Consider the following 19214-nt stretch of genomic DNA (forward strand, 5'->3'; position numbering starts at 1 on the left):
ATGCTCACTTCCTTGGTTATATCACCTAGTGCCATACTTTTAAATGCCATTTAGACTCTGGAAATTACCAGCTTGTACATTTATCCTGGACTCTTCTCCTGAACCTCTGCTTTAATAGTTTGGATGATGAATAGATGTGTGAAGCTCAACATGTCCAAAACCAGACTCCTAATATCTTACTCTTCCACCTGTCCATTTGGAAGGGTATAGCTAATTCATACAAACTCAACTCTTCCAGTTGATTTCACCAGAAAACTTTGATGTTATCCTTGATAGTCAGTCTGTGCAAATCCTGTTGGCTGTATCTTCCAGATGACTTCTGAATCTGATCACTTTCTGCCTCCACTGCTATCACTCAGAATCAAGCCAGCGTTCTTTCCATACTTTGTTGTAATAGTTTCTTAACTGATTTCCTTGCCTTTGCCCTTGGGCCCACTATAGACTGTTCTCGACACAGTAGCCGAGGAGATCTTACTTACAAAAAAATAAAAAGAGCTTATTTTTCCTCTGTTTAGAATAGAAGGCTAAATCCTTAAAATTTACCTTATTTACTTTATTTCCTACTATTTTGTCTAGCCCTGTTGGCTTCCTTGCTATTTCTAACTATCAGGCATGCACCCTACCCCATCCACAGGATCTTTGTGTTTATTTTTCTCTCTTTCTGGAATGTTCTTCTCACAAATGTCCCCCTGACTTAGGTCTTATGGTCTTCACTAGGGTCTTCAGGCCTTTACTCCCTAGGTCTTTACTAGGACAGTCTTCTCTGTGAGGTCCCAATTGACTACTGTATTTAGAATTACAGCTCCTGCCCTACATACCCCTGCCACTCCACCCAGCAGCACTTCTTATCGCCTTTATTTTCTTCCCATGGTATTTACCATCCTTCCATATACTGTATATTTTACCTATTTATTTTGGGCGGGCAGGTGTGTGTGTGTGTGTGTGTGTTTTAACATCTTTATTGGAGTATAATTGCTTTACAATGGTGTATTAGTTTCTGCTTTATAACAAAGTGAATCAGCTATACATATACATATATCCCCATATTTCCTCCCTCTTGCACCTCCCTCCCACCCTCCCTATCCCATCCCTCTATGTGGTCACAAAGCACTGAGCTGATCTCCCTGTGCTATGCGGCTGCTTTCTGCTGTCTATTTTACATTTGGTAGTATTTATAAGTCCATGCCACTCTCTCACTTCGTCCCAGCTTAACCTTCCCCCTCCCTGTGTCCTCAACTGAGTCCATTCTCTACTTCTGCGTCTTTATTCCTGTCCTGCCCCTAGGTTCTTCAGAACCATGTTTTTTGTTTTTTTTTTTGGTTTTTTTTTTTAGATTCCATATATATGTGTTAGCATATGGTATTTGTTTTTCTCTTTCTGACTTACTTCACTCTGTATGACAGACTCCAGGTGTGTGTTTTTAAATCTCTCTCTCCTTACTAGAATGTAAATTTTACTAGAATATAAGTTCTACAAGGGTAGGAATTTATTCATTTATCTACCCTGATTTATTATGAAGCAATGAATGAGTATGAGGACTAGAATTCTGTTTTGTTTGGCCTCATAGATAAACTAGACTATCATTAGTTCATGTGTATTTGTCCTTTGTTTTATATATACATCCCTACCTTTACCCTATTCCTACTCAAAAGCCATTGGAATTGATAAAGTTCTGTAGATTTTGGACATGTGGAATGAATAATCATATGTATTTAATGTCTAGTCATGCAGTGGTAGTAATGACTGCTACATTTTGAAATTTACCTTCAAATATAGCTGTGGCATTATATTTGATTTTTTTACTTTTACAAAGGGTATGTGTGTGTGTGTGTGTGTGTGTATAATGTCACTATATATATCCTGTGTGTGTGTGTGTGTGTATATATATATATATACACATGTATATATATGTGTATATATATATATATATATACACATATATATGTATATATATAAAAAATTTTTAAACAGGTCATCAGAACACCTCATGGGAGAGACTTCGATGACTCTTTGGAAAGATGTGATGACTATTTGAGCTCAAGGTCATGTAGCAATCCCCAGCATTCATCCAGGACCTTACTCGTTCATTCAGCACCCTCTACAATGCCGAAGCATTCTCCAAGCCCTGTATTAAATCGTGCTTCTCTCAGGGAAAGGTAATGCTTGGTCTCTATTTCTGTACTAAATTTTTGAATAATCATCATTAGAAAAGAGCAGGCAGGGCTTCCCTGGTGGCGCAGTGGTTGAGAGTCCGCCTGCCGATGCAGGGGACACGGGTTCGTGCCCCGGTCCGGGAAGATCTCACATGCCGCGGAGCGGCTGGGCCCGTGAGCCATGGCCGCTGAGCCTGCGCGTCCGGAGCCTGTGCTCCGCAGCGGGAGAGGCCACAACAGTGAGAGGCCCGCGTGCCGCAAAAAAAAAAAAAAAAAAAGGAAAGAGCAGGCAGTGATTATGTATGTGATGTGATTATTCGTAACGGGATAATCTGATTCTAAGAGACTTACTTTAAATTGTTTTTGTTTAGAACATATTGCATATTATACAATGCTAGATATTCCTCCCCAGCCCAGTTCTCTCAAAGTGAGTTTATTAACTATTAGTGAGTTTATTAATTAGGGTCACTTTAACCCTAATTAAATTTTGTAGTTCCCAAGTGAAAAATAGAGTATATGATAGTTTGTTTTTAGTAGATTCATAGAGATTTAATATTATAGTCATGGCTTATGTATAAAAATAGCATAGGTTATATTTTCCTTTTAGTGATAATGATGATACTATATATTATTGGTACATGGCGCCTATTTTCCTCAAATTACCTACCCCCAACTTGCCAAGAGAATCTTAATCGTCTGTCTATCTTAACCTTATGTAAAGATTCTAGTTCTCCCTCTAAAAATGCTTTGGCAAACAAAGTTAGACACTTGTTATAATTTGAATGTGAAAGAAATAATTCTTCTTCATCTGTTTTTGTTGTTGTTGAATCCAAATTGGAAATTCCTTGCCTCCCTCATGGTAACATAGAAAACCAGAGTTGTCATAAATTAAAAAACAAAACCGAAAACCCAACCCTGGGTATTTAAGAAATTTTATAGAAATTTGAAAACCTAAGAGATATGCCGTCAACACGTAGAAATAAAACCTATCTTTACAAGTGGTATCAAAAAGCTAAAGTACCACACCAAATTCCTGCAGCGTACTTAGGGCTATCAGGCATAAATAAGAAAGTTTAAATTAGCTGTAGAGAGTCTATCAAAAGTTCATCTCAAAACTGATGATTCAAACAAGAGTATATCAGTTTGGAAACTGTATTAAAACATCTCTGTCTTGAACAGATAGATTTATCTATTTCCTCATTAGCCCTGTAAGCATTTGAAATGGGTATATGAAGGTATGCTAGAGACCCCCATCCTGAGATAGGGAATTTTGATGAATGTTGCTTCAAGTGTATTAGAATTATGCCTATGGAGATCAAGTTCAGACAGATAGGTAGGTAGGTAGGTAGGTAGGTAGATAGATACATAGATAGATACATAGCTAGATACATAGATGGATAGATACATAGATACATAGATAGATACATAGATAGATAGATACAACTGTATATTTACATAGGGAGATATATGTCTGTGTATCTATAGGCTTTAAAAGTTCAGGAGAAGCTCTTGAAGAGAGGTTTTTCTACTGAAGTCTGGTAACTTGCATCTCAGTTTTCAGGGACTTTCTTTGATTTCCATGTCTGCTCAGATGTTCAGATATTCAGTTGGTGCTACACTCTTTTTCCCTACTTTTAGAATTAAGCACTTGTGGTTTTCTTTTTTTTATTTTTTATTTTTTGTGGTATGCGGGCCTCTCACTGTTGTGGCCTCTCCCGTTGCGGAGCACAAGCTCCGGACACACAGGCTCAGCGGCCATGGCTCACGGGCCCAGCCGCTCCGCGGCATGTGGGATCCTCCCAGACCGGGGTACGAACCCGTGTCCCCTGCATCGGCAGGCAGACTCTCAACCACTGCGCCACCAGGGAAGCCCTTGTGGTTTTCTTGATTAGGTTCTTTGCCATATCTGTAGGTTTTCAAGAATTTTTTTTACCTGTATCTCCTTGCATATGTTTTTATAAATATTGATTTAGTTTTCTACCTTTTTGCATATTTTACAGAACTCTCCAGTTGTCTACTACTATAGTAAAATATCAATTTTAGTCTTGTGTTATTTTATCCTTGTATAAATTGTCCCAGCTTTGAAGCCAGGTTGATAAATTCTTCACTGAGGCTATTTTCAAAAATTCTTTATTGAGGGTAGCTAAAGTCAACTGTCCCTTTTTCATATTTCAATGCAGGGGATGGTTTAGAGTAGGTAACAGCATTTACACATTTATTTTGATGTTGGATAGTAGATATAGATAAATAAGTTCTTTGCCAGAAGGATATCAGTGATTCAAATATTAAACATTACATATTTTACTTATGACTTGAGGAAATTTGAGGTACTTTTAAAATAAAAGAATATAATGGCAATTTAGTTTGAATACATCTAAATAAGTTAATAAAATTTTATTGGGGTACTTTCCAGGGTAAATAAACGTTTTTACTTTCACTAACGTAGAACACCTCTGCTTTGAGTGTATTTTCTAAAAAAGATCTAGATCTAGTCTATAGAAGAAAGTAAAATATGTCAAACAATATGTCTTTAAGACATTACTAGGAACAAAAACATTTTGTTCTTTTTAGCACACTCAGTACCACATCTTTAAATATAAGACATTCTCTGATCTGGCTTTTAGGTCACTGAGAAATATACTATGTTTATACAATCCATTGGAATCAATAAACAATTTAAACTGATGTAAGTGTAGATTTTTTGTCCCAGGCAAACTTGGGAATATGACAGAACATACAGCTCTGGTTTATCTAGGTAAATCTTCATTAAAATTAAATAAGTTTTCCTCTAAGATTGCTGTAAAAAGCTGACTCCTTAATCATGTATATGAATAAACAGACTTTTGAAAATTTTACCAGTGACTCTAAGCAAATGAATTTATTTATAGTGAAAGTCCTTTTTGCTTTAAGCCTATTTAAAGAATACCTCCAATAGGGTTAGCACAATAGAATACCTCCAATAGGGTTAACCTTGTATGCAAGGGTTTCAATTTTGATTTTAAGTGTTACATTTCAGAAGCAGTTTTCTCCTTAAAGTATAAATATTAATATTATGACTTATAATTTATATTAGCTTGTAGAGTTATTACTAAAATCAGACTAAGAAATAATAGAAAATCTAATTTAAAAGGAGCTGATATTCTTTTTGATCATGCTAAAGGTTTTGCTTTTTGTAAATGGAGTTAGATTGCTAGGTAATTATTTCTTATACCACAGCACAGACTAGTGGATCCTCTCATAGTATCATTGAAGAGATCCTCTTGGAGCTGGATATTTGGGTCTCTGATTTTCAAGATGTGTTACATATGTAGCAAATAGCAAGGTCTGCCGATATATTTCCATAAATGCAGCAACACTTCCTATTACAAATGCAGGAGATTAACATTTATATATAGTTGATCATCCATTACTGATTGCATTCTTTAAAACAGATTATGTAAATCATTTATCCTGCTTAACAGTTTATACTTTGTGTAAACACATAAAATTATAACTTTGTAAGAACAAACTGGGAGCTAGAAAGTTTTAAGCAACCTGTTAACATTTTAGTACTCATTCCTTTATAAAGGAATTACCAAGAATATGTCATGAGATGCATTATAATCAGATGGATGTGGAAATTTTCATTATTACTTGTATAAAACAAATAAAGTAGCTTAATTATACAAGTGCCAGTTTTGAGTTTGGGAAGGGTATGAGAAAGAGGAATAGTTGCTTTCCTTCTTCTTTGACATGTTTAATTTCAAGACTGGAAAATAAGAACTAATTTTAAAGGCACTATAGGTGGAGTTATTGCTCTAATATAAAAATTTATATCTTTATTTAAAGATAAACCTCTAAAGAATTATGTATGGAAATTGTTAAAATGGTCAGATATATAGATATGCTCTCCCCAAATCATGTCAAACTTTATTATTAAGACTGTTAATGGAACATATTGTGAGGACTTAATACTACAGTTGAGAATTAGCACCTGATTTTACACCTGCCTCTCGTCCTCGGTCAAAGAAAGAAAATATGTTATTTTAATCTTTTTATGTTATCACATAGAGATAAGAAAAAATAACTTTCTGTGTCTGGCATTTGGAAAGATTTACTTTTCTCTCCCTCTGGCTACAAGTCACCTTTGTTTTTTATGCCTACAGATTCCATTCTGACTGGTGTTCACCTTCAAACTGCGATGAGATCCATGACCGGGTAAAGAATGTCTTGAAATCACATCAGGCTCATCAGAGACATTTATATGTTAGTTTCTAAATTTTCCTTTTGAAGGCTTTTTATAATTAGGCATGAAAACCACCCAAGATGCTTAAAGCTCGCAAAGTTTAATCACTGGGAAGGAATAGAAAAGATACAACCTCCATTTAATGGAAGTCAGTGGTTTTGCTAAAGGCAATGTATCTAACTTCCTGCTTGACCCGAGTCATTATGCAAAATGTTTGACACAGATCATGTGAACTATAAAAAATGTTAGTGATAACTATCTCATAAAGAGTCAGTAAGTAGTGACTTTATGATAATTTTTTCACAGCCTTCAAAATATGGGAACCCTTGTTTTGTGACCCAGAATAAAACAATTCCATTTCCTGCAAACAGATTTGATTAAATGGTAGAACGAGAGATGGGATGAGACATATGTATTTTGGAGAAGTTTCCCAGCTGATTTTTATGTTAATTAAAACTTAAAAGAGGAAAAGAAGAGGTCAGGTTTGTCAGGTTTAATATTAGAGAAGATCAGTATGAGAATACTTTCTGACGTAAGGCAAATAAATATATATATGAACAACAGCTGGGAAATAATTACAGTATATTATTCTTTTTGTGTTTGATTTCTTGTTTCACTCATTAATTTAAAAACAATTGTTTATCATGAGTCATGTTGGACACCAAGCTTAGTCCTGGGGATATAACTGGATTATGTGACATTGACATCAGTTTGTACTGTTGAAAGTTTCTGTATGCATATTGATTTTAAATTAAATTTCTTTTCAAAGTGTAATATAGATAGTCCCAGTGACTGTCACTCCCAGGGTTAACATTATCCTAACTTCTAATAGCAAGATTAGTATTGTATATTTTTGATCTTTATACAAATGACATCCAACCATGTCTTTTCCCTTCTTTTCTTAGTTACTTCATTTTGTTTTTTCAATTCAGACATTTTTGCAATACAGACATCTTGTTATATATAGTTCTGCACTCTTGCTGCTGCATGGTATTTCATTGTGTGAAAATACTGCCATTGATTTATGCATTCCTCTATTTATGGACATGTGGATTGTTTCTGGTTTGAGCTATTTTAGAACTGCTATGAACAGCTTATTAATCCTTGGGTAACATTGTATACATTTTATTTGGGTATGTCCCTACCAGTGGAATTGCTCATAGAGTGTGTAAACATTAAGCTTTACTAGATACCGCCAAAGACTTTTCCAAGTGATTTTAACAGTTTACACTCCCACTACCAGCCTGTGTGAATTCAGTTTGTCCTCGCTACTACTGATAGGTTGTGTGTGTGTGTGTGTATTTTAATTTTGGCATTTTGATAGTGAGAAATAGTTTTATAACATAATGGTTTTAATTCGCTGTTTCTTGATGACTAGTACATATGTTTATTGGCTATTTGGATATCCTCTTTCGTGAGTACTTGTTCAAGTTATTTGCCTATTTTTATACTGAGTTGTCTCTTTTTTTGTTTTGTTAAAGTTCCATGTTGATTTTTGATACGTCAGATATATGTTTTGCAATTTTCTTTTTCCACTCTGTGCCTTGCCTTTTCATTCTCTTAATGGTATCTTTTGATGAAAAGAAGTTCTTACGTACAATGAATCAAATTTATCTTTTTTTATTAGCATTTTTATAATTTTTGTCTTGTCAACAGAAATAATAAATCCAAAATAGGAATAGAGAAGAGCTTTATTAGAGCCAGACTGAGGACTATAGCCGAGGACACTTGAATTGTGAAGGAGAAGCACTTGAATTGTGTTCTGCCAGACTACAAAGTGGAGGAGGCTTATATCAGCAAAAACCGCAGAGTTACAGTTAGGTAGATGAATTAAGTAAGGATTGGTTAGGGTCCGAAATGGCTGTGTAGTCACAGGGGGAGACCTTGAGACCTTAAGGTTGCAGCTGGCTGCAGCTGCAGATGTTGTTTTGAGAACTGCTGGTGGTATCCTTGAGTTTGATACAGTTCAGAAAATTTCAAGGTCTTAGTGATGCAGGAACGTGTCTGAAACCACATCCACAGTGACCAACTGGCTCCATTTTGGATGCCTGAACCGCAGTTTCATATCTTGTCAGAACAAAGAACAAACATCAGAAATGACAGGGGTACAGTCCTTCAAAGTTTCCAAAGAGACTGATTAGCACATACACAGCGAGTCAGCATGACCACAGTGTCTGAGAAGGGAACCGCATCTTCGAAGGAGTACTAGCATTAGTGTCATAGAAAGGGCGCACATTTATCCCTGTCTTCCAAGTGGACATTCTAAACAGTCTGGTAAGTGCAACGTGCATTTTTGTTGTTTGCTGTTGTTGTTGTTTTTAGTTAAAGCAATTGTACAATGTACATTTGACAGACCATAAGACTGCTGGCTCTAGTTAGCATAAAGTTCAAGCCAAATGATGTACAAGCCAGAATGATTCCCCATACCTCAATATGTGAAAATTTCTTCCATCAGTCTAGTTCAAGATTCTATCATATGTTTTCTTCTAAAGGCTTTTTGTTGGAATTATTTTTTTCTGTATAGTGGTAGGTAGGTGTCAAATTTCATGAAAGTTTCAAGTTTTATGATTGTGAATATGTCTGTTTTTCTTTCTAGTTCTGTTAATTTTATTTTATGTATTTTGAAGCCAAATTGTTAGTTGGATACAGATTTCAGACTACGATACAAACCTCTTATGTAGGTTCCCTTTTTGTTTCTAGTAATATTTCTTGTTTCACAGTATGTTTTGTCTGCCAGTTGTATAGTTATAGCAGCTTTCTTTTCCCTAGTATATGCATGGTGTATATTTTTCCATCCTTTGCTTTTTATCAATATATTTAAAGTGCGTATCTTGTGAATAGCACATGAGATTTCTTTCCAATAATGAAAATCTAGAATTTTTATGTAGATTGATGCAGATTTTATTTGGATTAGTAACTTTTTAATTATCCATTTCCTTTTTATTAACTCATTATTCATTTTTTTACTATTCTGTTATTCATTTCTCTAGAGATTTCAACTTGCATATATAACAAATTATTTCTTTGTTGACCTCCCCAGTAATGTTGGGACCTAAAAACAGTTAACTCTTTTTTTAACCCACCTCTTCTTTTTTTTTTTTTTTTTTTTTTGCCGTACGCGAGCCTCTCACTGTTGTGGCCTCTCCCGTTGCGGAGCACAGGCTCCGGACGCGCAGGCTCAGCGGCCATGGCTCACGGGCCCAGCCGCTCCACGGCATGTGGGATCTTCCCTGACTGGGGCACGAACCCGTGTCCCCTGCATCGGCAGGTGGACTCTCAACCACTGTGCCACCAGGGAAGCCCCCACCTCTTCTTCTGAACATCTATTATCATGAATTTTGATTCTACATATATAAAACACACAACAAATTAATTTTGTTTGCATAGTAATGTTTATTCATTTTAATCACATATTTACCCTTTCTATTATTCTTCATCCTTTCCTGCAATTCCATATTCCCATTTGGATTTTTGAGTCATTTTCCTCCTGCCCAAAAAACTCCCTTTAGTACTTTCTTTCATGTTATTATCCTGGCTTTGAATTCCAGTTTTGTTTGTTTGAAAACATCATGATTTTACTTCTGTGTAGGGTGGTTTTACTAGATATAAAGTTATACATTTCTAGGTTGGTGGTTATTTTCTTTGGCACTTTTTTTTTTTTTTTTTGCCACACCGCATGGCTTATGGGATCTTAGTTTTCTGACCAGGGATTGAACCTGTGCCCTTGGCAGTGAAAGCAGTGAAAGTGGAATCCTAAGCACTGCACTGCCAGGGAATTCCCTCCTTGGGCACTTTAAAGAAGCCATTCATTTGTGTCAGTTGAAAAGTCAGCTGTCATTCCTTTGCAGTAATGTGGAGTTTCCCCCCTCTGTTGCAGTTAAGATTTGCTCTTCAACTTTGTGTTTAGTAATCGTACTGTGATATACCTAGATGTAGTTTTCTTGGATCAATTCTACGTTAAGTTTGCAGAGCTTCTTAAAGTTTTAGGTTGATATCTTTCATCAGTTTTGGAAAACCTGTTCATTCTTTCTTTAAACATTGCTTCTGCCCCAATATCTATTTACTGTCCATCTGGAATTTCCAGTTACATTTATATAAGGTCTTTAGACTGTGTATCATATGTATCTTATGCTTATTTTGATGTTTTTAATTCTTTTTTTTTTCTCTCTCTCTTTCTAGTTTAGATACTTTCTTTTGAAATGTACTCTAGTTTGCTAATCCTGTCTTCTGCTCTGTTTACATTGCTGTTAAAATTATTTGAAACTTCTTGAAAGACATAACTTTCAAGAACATCTTGAAAGACATAGACTACCGAGGCTAACTCAAAAAGAAATAGATAATTGCAATGGTTGTATATCTATTAAAGAAATTTAATTTAAAGTTAGGAATCTTCCATAAAAGAAAACGCTAAGCCCAGAGGCTTTCTCTAATGAATTCTACCAAACCTTTAAAGAAAACATAATGCCAGTTTTACACATTCCTGAAAATAGAAGAAAGAATACTCCCCAGGTCATCTTATGATATCAACATTTCTTCTGATGCCAAAACCAGACAATGACATTACAAGAAAAGAAAAATACAGACCAAAATCCTTCATGAACATATATGTAAAAATCCCTAACAACATATTAGCAAATTAGAACCAGAAGTATATAAAAATGAAAATACATCCTAATCATGTGGGCTTATTCCAGAAATGCAATGTAAACTCCTCCTATTAACATAGGAGGAATAGGATTAACATAGGATTAAATACATATTTGTTCTCAGTGTCATTTCAATAGGCAGAAAAAGTATCCAACAAAATTCAACTCTATTCATGATAAACACTCTTACTAAAGTTGAGGTAGAAGGATACTTCGTTAACCTAATAAAGACCATCTTTGAAAAACCTACAGCTAACATTATACTTAATGGTGAAAGACTGACTACTTTCCCCCTAAGCTCAGAAACAAGGCAAGCATGCCCTCTCTCACCATTCCTTTAACATCATACTGGGAGTCTTAGATAATGCAGACAGGCAAGAAAAATAAATAAAAGGCATAAAGGTTAGAAGGGAAGAAACAAAACTGTATTTGCAAAGGATATGGTTATCTATGTAGAAAATTCCAAACAACCTAAAAGCTCCTAATAAGTGAGTTTAGCAATGTCACAAAATACAAAGAAAGTAATATTTCCTATATACCAGCAATGAACAATTGGAATTTTAATTTAGAAAACCCATACAGTTTACAGTAGCACCAGAAATTGAAATGCTTAGGTATAATTCTAACAGGATTATACCTAATGCAGGATCTGCATTCTGAGAACTACAAAACACCATTGAAAGAAATCAAAGAAGATAGAACTAATCAGAGATATACCATATTCATGGATTGGAGGACTCCAAATTAAGATGTCAATTTTCCCCAGTTTGAACTCTAGATTCAATGAAATGATAAAACTCCGTCAAGCTTTTAAATAGATATTGACAAGCTGATTCTAGGATGTATAGAAAAGCACAGGAACTTAAAAAACCAAAACAGTTCTGAAAAGAACAAAGTTGGAGGACCCACTACCTAATTTTAAGACTTACTGTAAAGCATAGCAATGAAGACTGTAGTGTTGACTAAATTGTAGACACAGATTTCAAGGAATAGGAGAGATACTCTGGAAATAGACCCACACAAATATTGATTTTTGACAAAAGTACAAAGTCAATTAAATGGAGTCTTTGCATTTGTTGTCTTTTTAACACATGGTTGTCGATAAACGAAAACAAAAACAAACTCCTTGACACATAATTCAAAATATATCCTAGGGGCTTCCCTGGTGGCGCAGTGGTTGAGAGTCCGCCTGCCGATGCAGGGGACACGGGTTCGTGCCCGGTCTGGGAAGATCCCACATGCCGCAGAGCGGCTGGGCCCGTGAGCCATGGCCGCTGAACCTGCGTGTCCAGAGCCTGTGCTCCGCAGCGGGAGAGGCCACAACAGTGAGAGGCCCGCATACAACAACAACAACAACAACAAATATATATATATATATGTATATATATATGTATATATATATATCCTAGACCTAAAACATAGTAGAAAGTCCACTTAATTTATATTTAGCAATGACTTTAGATATGACACCAAACACATGATCCATAAAGGAAAAGCAAAATTATTGATAAATTAAATTTCATTGAAATTAAAAACTTTTGCTCTGTGAAAGACACTGTTAAGAGAATAGAAAGACGAACCCTTGTCTGAATGAAAATATTTGCAAATCACATATATAATTAAGGACTTATATCCATAATTAAAATGTATAAAAACAGGGCTTCCCTGGTGGCGCAGTGATAGAGAGTCCGCCTGCCGATGCAGGGGACACGGGTTCGTGCCCCGGTCCGGGAAGATCCCACATGCCGCGGAGCGGCTGGGCCTGTGAGCCATAGCCACTGAGCCTGCGCGTCCGGAGCCTGTGCTCCACAACGGGAGAGGCCACAGCAGTGAGAGGCCCGCGTACCGCAAAAAAAATAAAATAAATAAAAAAAATAAAATGTATAAAAACAACTCTTCAGACTCAACAATAAGAAAATAAATAACCCAATTAGAAATGGGCACATGAATCTTTGCGCAGTGGCAGTATCGTAGCCAATGAGGTTTATCCGAGGCGCGATTATTGCTAATTGAAAAATGGGCACATGATCTGAACAGACATTTTTATCCAATTAATATATGAAAAGATGCTCAATAGTCTTTACAGAAATGCAAATTAAAACTACCTGAGATGCACTACACACATATTAGAATTTGTTAAACAGAAACATCCCCCGACCCCAGTGCCGCAAAGAAACCCTGCAAAACTTGCAGTAGCAAATGCTGTCAAGGATATGGAGCAACAGGAATTCTCATTCAGTGCTGGTGGGAATGCTCAGAGGTACAGCCACTTTTGAGGACAGTTTGAAGATAGTTATATATAAGTTTAAACATACACTTATATGACCCAGCAATCCTTTTCTTAGCTGTTTACCCAAGTGAATTGAAACATATCTTCACACAGAAACCTGTACATGAATGTTTATAGAAACTTTATTCATCATTACCAAAAACTAGAAGGAAACAAGATGCACTTTAATTGTGAATGGTGAACAAACTGGTAGAGCCATTCAATCGAATATAATTCAGCAATAAAAAAGAATGAGCTATTAATGTATGCTACAACATGATGAATCTTAAATTTAGTTTGCTAAATGAAAGAAGCCAGAACCCCAAAGCTACACATTGTATGATTTTATTTATATGACATTGTTAAAATAGCAAGTTAGGAGATGCAGAAGCTGTCGACTACAAAGAAACCAGCCTCACAGGGGAATTTTTAGGGTACAGGAGCTGCCTGATATACTGGTGTGACTGATATATAATTTTATGCATTTGTCAAAACTCCTAGAAAAATGTACATTAGAAAGAGTTAAATTTATTGTATTAAAAGTTAAAAGTGTGACGTTGGGTCTTCTGAAGAATTAATGTAGATTATATTAAACTAGCAGTGTTAAAAATACAAGACTTATCTTTAAATTAGCTTATCTAAATTCCTTTGGAATATGGTATTTTGGCTGGATACTGTAACACCAAAGCCAAAAAGAACTACATGATCACTGTATTCTTGTTTAGGGATCACCAAACTTTTTCTGGAAGGAGCCAGATAGTAAATATTTTGTGAGTCTGTGTGCCATAGGGTCCCTGTCACAACTACTCAGCTCTGTTGATATGGCATGAAAGCAGTCATAGACAACACATAAACAAATGAGCATGACTGTGTTTCAATAAAACTTTATCCATGTGCACTAAAATGTGAATTTCATGTAATTTTCATGAAATATTCTGTTTTATCCCCCCAGTCATTTAAAAATGTAAAAATTACTCTCAGCTATCAGCCATACCAAAACAGGCAAAGGGCCAGAATTGCCCTGGGAGCTGTTTGCCAACCCCTGCTCTAGTAGATAAATGTGTTTCATACAGGGATATGGACTAACAATTCTGAAATTACATCTATATGAGAGTTGGATAAATAAGTAAATAAATTGTGGATAAAACAACCAGGTTTCTTATTGTCAGAAAAAAGAAGTTATAAAGGAATAAGATGGGAAAAAGCTAGAATGAACCCTGGGAAGTTGGATTAGAGTCTGAGATGACAGTTTTAATTCATGTTTATTTTAATATATACAGATAGATTAATTCAGAGATATAGATATATGAATATACGTGGGTTAGTATACACACATATTTCCTGTCTTTGCCCTCTGAAAGGGCCTAGAAGGAGTGACAACCCAATAGCAGCAAGGACACCCAGCTCCCAGATCTAATACCTATCATGTATTTCTAAATACCTATTTTCTACGAAAGTTACGAGGGCTTTTTTCTTGGAGCAATAGCTAATTCTCGGGGTGGAGCAGGGAAAACAGAAGATTAGCATAGAACATCTTGTAGTGTGGAAAGTGAGGAATTGTTCAAGAAAGGTGAGGGGAATAGGGGCTTATCAAAATAGAGACATAGATGTAGAGAACAAACCTATGGACAGCAAGAGGAGAAAGCGGGGGGGTGGTGGTGGTGGTGTGATGAATTGGGAGATTGGGATTGGCATCTATACACTAATGTATAAAATAGAAAATAAGAACCTGCTGTATAAAAAATAAATAAAAACTCAAAAAAAAAAAAAAAAAAAAAAGGACACAGGAGCAACCTGAATGAGCCCCAGTGGCCATTTCTGGAATAATTTGAGCAATGAAATAAATAGCATTAGTATCAATTATAATCCAATATCCATGAGTCCACACTGATGTAAGTGAAACAATGAATGACTAACGGTGAGAATGGACCAATCTTCCTTACAGAAGAATCCTAAATAATAATTGTTGATATTGCCCGCTCCAGGAGATAGAGCTTAATTCTTCTCTTCTTGAGTGTGGGCTGGACTTGGTTTATGTCTAAGAATAGAGCATGGAAAAAAGAAATAGTAATTTAGGTGGAGAAATCTGGCAAATAACACCACCTTATTATCAAAGTGATCAAGATTAACATCACTAGTGATAACTCATGTTGATAGCATGTATCCTTTGATATCAGGGGATGTGGAAGGGCATGTCTGTGTCATATGGTTCCCCCAAACCCATAACCTTAGTCTAAACATGAGAATACATCAGACAAAACCAAATTGAGGGCTTCCCTGGTGGCGCAGTGGTTGAGAATCTGCCTGCCAATGCAGGGGACACAGGTTCGAGTCCTGGTCTGGGAAGATCCCACATGCCGCGGAGCAACTAGGCCCGTGAACCACAACTACTGAGCCTGCGTGTCTGGAGCCTGTGCTCCGCAACAAGAGAGCCCGCGATAGTGAGAGGCTCGCGCACCGCGATGAAGAGTGGCCCCCGCTTGCCACAACTGGAGAAAGCCCTCGCACAGAAACGAAGACCCAACACAGCCATAAATAAAAAATTATTTTTTTTAAAATTGGGAAATTTTTTACAAAATACCTGACCAATATGTCAAGATCATGAGAAACAGGGAGAACAGAAACTTGTCACAGATTGGAGGAGACTAAGGAGAAATGATGACTAAATGCAACATGGTATCCTGTATTGGATCCTGGAACAGAAAAAGTACATTATTGGAAAAACTGGTGAAATCCAAATAAAGTCTGCAGTTTAGGTAATAGTATTGTACCAATGTTAATTTCTTGGTTTTTGCAAAATTTACTGTGGTTATATGAGATGTTAACATTAAGAGAAGCTGGGTGAAGGGTGAAGTTCCTGTGTACAGGAACGCTTTATCTTTGCAGTTTTTCTCTAAATACTAAATACTAAAAAAAAAAAACAAAAAAAACCAAAAAACAAAACTGTCAAGTTCTTAATTTTCAGCCTTTGGGCTTTTACCTGAGAGTTGGTGTGGTTCTAGGCCCCTTCCTTCTCATAGGTACTATTTATGACTCTCATCTTCTCAGGCAAGACAGCTGAAAATCGCTTCTGCTTTTCAGAGGCTTTTGCTGAGCTTTTTTTGTCCCTTCACCCTGCATAGTTTCAGACATTCTGCGAGTGTCTTGAGGGACCCATCAGGTCAGTTTTGCACCCATCGTGTCTCATTGAGTTTTGGCCTCTCAGATTATTAATTTTGTCCATCTAGCATAGTAAGACTACCAAAATACTGCTGGTATATTTGTCCTCTGGCAGTGGACCTGTGACAAAGCATAGATTCTCAACATTTTGTTTTATTCTCAGAATCCACAAATGCCCCCAGGAAAATAACAGCTGCAGACTATTAACTCACCTCTCCCCTCAGGAATCTTGGCATCACTAGTACTGTTGTTTAAGCAGCTTTCTAATGCCTTAATATATATATATATATATATATAAGTATACGTGTACACACACACACACACACACAGCCCGTCCTACTCAGAAGTGAAAGACAATCACATCACTTTTTTTTTTTTTTAACATCCTTATTGGAGCATAATTGCTTTACAATGGTGTGTTAGTTTCTGCTTTATAACAAAGTGAATCAGTTATACATATACATAAGTTCCCATATCTCTTCCCTCTTGCATCTCCCTCCCTCCCACCATCCCTATCCCACCCCTCTAGGTGATCACAAACCACCGAGCTGATCTCCCTGTGCTATGTGGCTGCTTCCCACTAGCTATCTACCTTACGTTTGGTATGTATATATGTCCATGCCACTCTCTCACTTTGTCACAGCTTACCCTTCCTCCTCCCCATATCCTCAAGTCCATTCTCTAGTAGGTCTGTGTCTTTATTCCCGTCTTACCCCTAGGTTCTTAATGACTTTTTTTTTCTTAGATTCCATATATGTGTTTTACCATACGGTATTTGTTTTTCTCTTTCTGACTTACTTCACTCTGTATGACAGACTCTATCTAGGTCCAAACACCTCACTACAAATAACTCAATTTCGTTTCTTTTTATGGCTGAGTAATATTCCATTGTATATATGTGCCACATCTTTATCAATTCATCTGTTGATGGACACTTAGGTTGCTTCCATGTCCCGGCTATTGTAAATAGAGCTGCAAAGAACATTTTGGTACATGACTCTTTTTGAATTGTGGTCTTCTCAGGGTATATGCCCAGTAGTGGGATTGCTGGGTTGTATGGTAATTCTATTTGTAGTTTTTTAAGGAACCTCCATACTGTTCTCCATAGGGGCTGTATCAATTTACATTCCCACCAACAGTGCAGGAGGGTTCCCTTTTCTCCACACCCTCCCCAGCATTTATTGTTTCTGGATTTTTGATTATGGCCATTCTGACCAGTGTGAGATGATATCTCATTGTAGTTTTGATTTGCATTCTTTCATGTGTTTGTTGGCAATCTGTATATCTTCTTTGGAGAAATGTCTATTTAGGTCTTCTACCCATTTTTGGATTGGGTTGTTTGTTTTTTATTGAGCTGCATGAGCTGCTTGTAAATTTTGGAGATTAATCCTTTGTCAGTTGCTTCATTTGCAAATATTTTCTCCCATTCTGAGGGTTGTCTTTTGTATTTTTTATGGTTTCCTTTGCTGTGCAAAAGCTTTTAAGTTTCATTAGGTCCCATTTGTTTATTTTTATTTTTATTTCCACTTCTCTAGGAGCTGGGTCAGAAAGGATCTTGCTGTGATTTATGTCATAGAGTGTTCTGCCTATGTTTTCCTCTAAGAGTTTGATAGTGTCTGGCCTTACATTTAGGTCTTTAATCCATTTTGAGTTTATTTTTGAGTATGGTGTTAGGGAGTGTTCTAATTTCATACTTTTACATGTACCTGCCCAGTTTTCCCAGCAGCACTTATTGAAGAGGCTGTCTTTTCTCCACTGTACATTCTTGCCTCCTTTATCAAAGATAAGGTGACCATATGTGTGTGGGTTTATCTCTGGGCTTTCTCTCCTGTTCCATTGATCTATATTTCTGTTTTTGTGCCAGTACCATACTGTCTTGATTACTGTAGCTTTGTAGTATAGTCTGAAGTCAGGGAGCCTGATTCTTCCAGCTCCATTTTTCATTCTCAAGATTGCTTTGGCTACTTGGGTTCTTTTGTGTTTCCATACAGATTGTGAAATTTTTTGTTCCAGTTCTGTGAAAAATGCCAGTGGTAGTTTGATAGGGCTTGCATTGAGTCTATAGATTGCTTTGGGTAGTAGAGTCATTTTCACAATGTTGATTCTTCCAATCCAAGAACATGGTATATCTCTCTATCTATTTGTATCATCTTTAATTTCTTTCATCAGTGTCTTATAATTTTCTGCATACAGGTCTTTTGTCTCCTTAGGTAGGTTTATTCCTAGATATTTTCTTTTTGTTGCAATGGTAATTGGGAGTGTTTTCTTAATTTCACTTTCATATTTTTCATCATTAGTGTATAGGAATGCCAGAGACTTCTGTGCATTAATTTTGTATCCTGCTACTTACCAAATTCATTGATTAGCTCTAGCAGTTTTCTGGTAGCATCTTTAGGTTTCTCTATGTATGGTATCATGTCATCTGCAAACAGTGACAGCTTTACTTCTTCTTTTCTGACTTGGATTCCTTTTATTTCTTTTTCTTCTCTGATTGCTGGGGCTAAAACTTCCGAAACTATGTTGAATAATAGTGGTGAGAGTGGGCAACCTTGTCTTGTTCCTGATCTTAGTGGAAATGCTTTCAGTTTTTCACCATTGAGGACGATGTTGGCTGTGGGTTTGTCATATATGGCCTTTATTGTGTTGAGGAAATTTCTCTCTATGCCTACTTTCTGGAGGGTTTTTATCATAAATGGGTGTTGAATTTTGTCAAAAGCTTTCTCTTCATCTGTTGAGATGATCATATAGTTTTTATTCTTCAA

General features: G+C 36.4%; 1 protein-coding gene and 1 pseudogene across 3 annotated transcripts in view; both read left to right on the forward strand.

The window, feature by feature from the left end:
- SPATA6 (spermatogenesis associated 6) overlaps nucleotides 1–19214 on the forward strand; it is a 171875-nt gene that overhangs the window by 91554 nt on the left and 61107 nt on the right. For 2 of the 3 annotated variants that reach the window (XM_022575641.2, XM_022575640.3), the window contains exons 10-11: nucleotides 1972–2156; nucleotides 6299–6398. In XM_022575641.2, coding sequence (XP_022431349.1) covers nucleotides 1972–2156; nucleotides 6299–6398 — 285 coding nt within the window. The remainder of the gene's footprint in view (nucleotides 1–1971; nucleotides 2157–6298; nucleotides 6399–19214) is intronic. The other variant, XM_022575642.2, reaches the window with a different exon arrangement.
- LOC115801870 (U4 spliceosomal RNA) lies at nucleotides 12973–13103 on the forward strand (annotated as a pseudogene).

This window comes from Delphinapterus leucas, chromosome 1 (assembly GCF_059928025.1).
Source record: "Delphinapterus leucas isolate spDelLeu-1000000601 "Yukka" chromosome 1, BTC_Dleu_Yukka2, whole genome shotgun sequence".
Taxonomy (NCBI): Eukaryota; Metazoa; Chordata; class Mammalia; order Artiodactyla; family Monodontidae; genus Delphinapterus; species Delphinapterus leucas.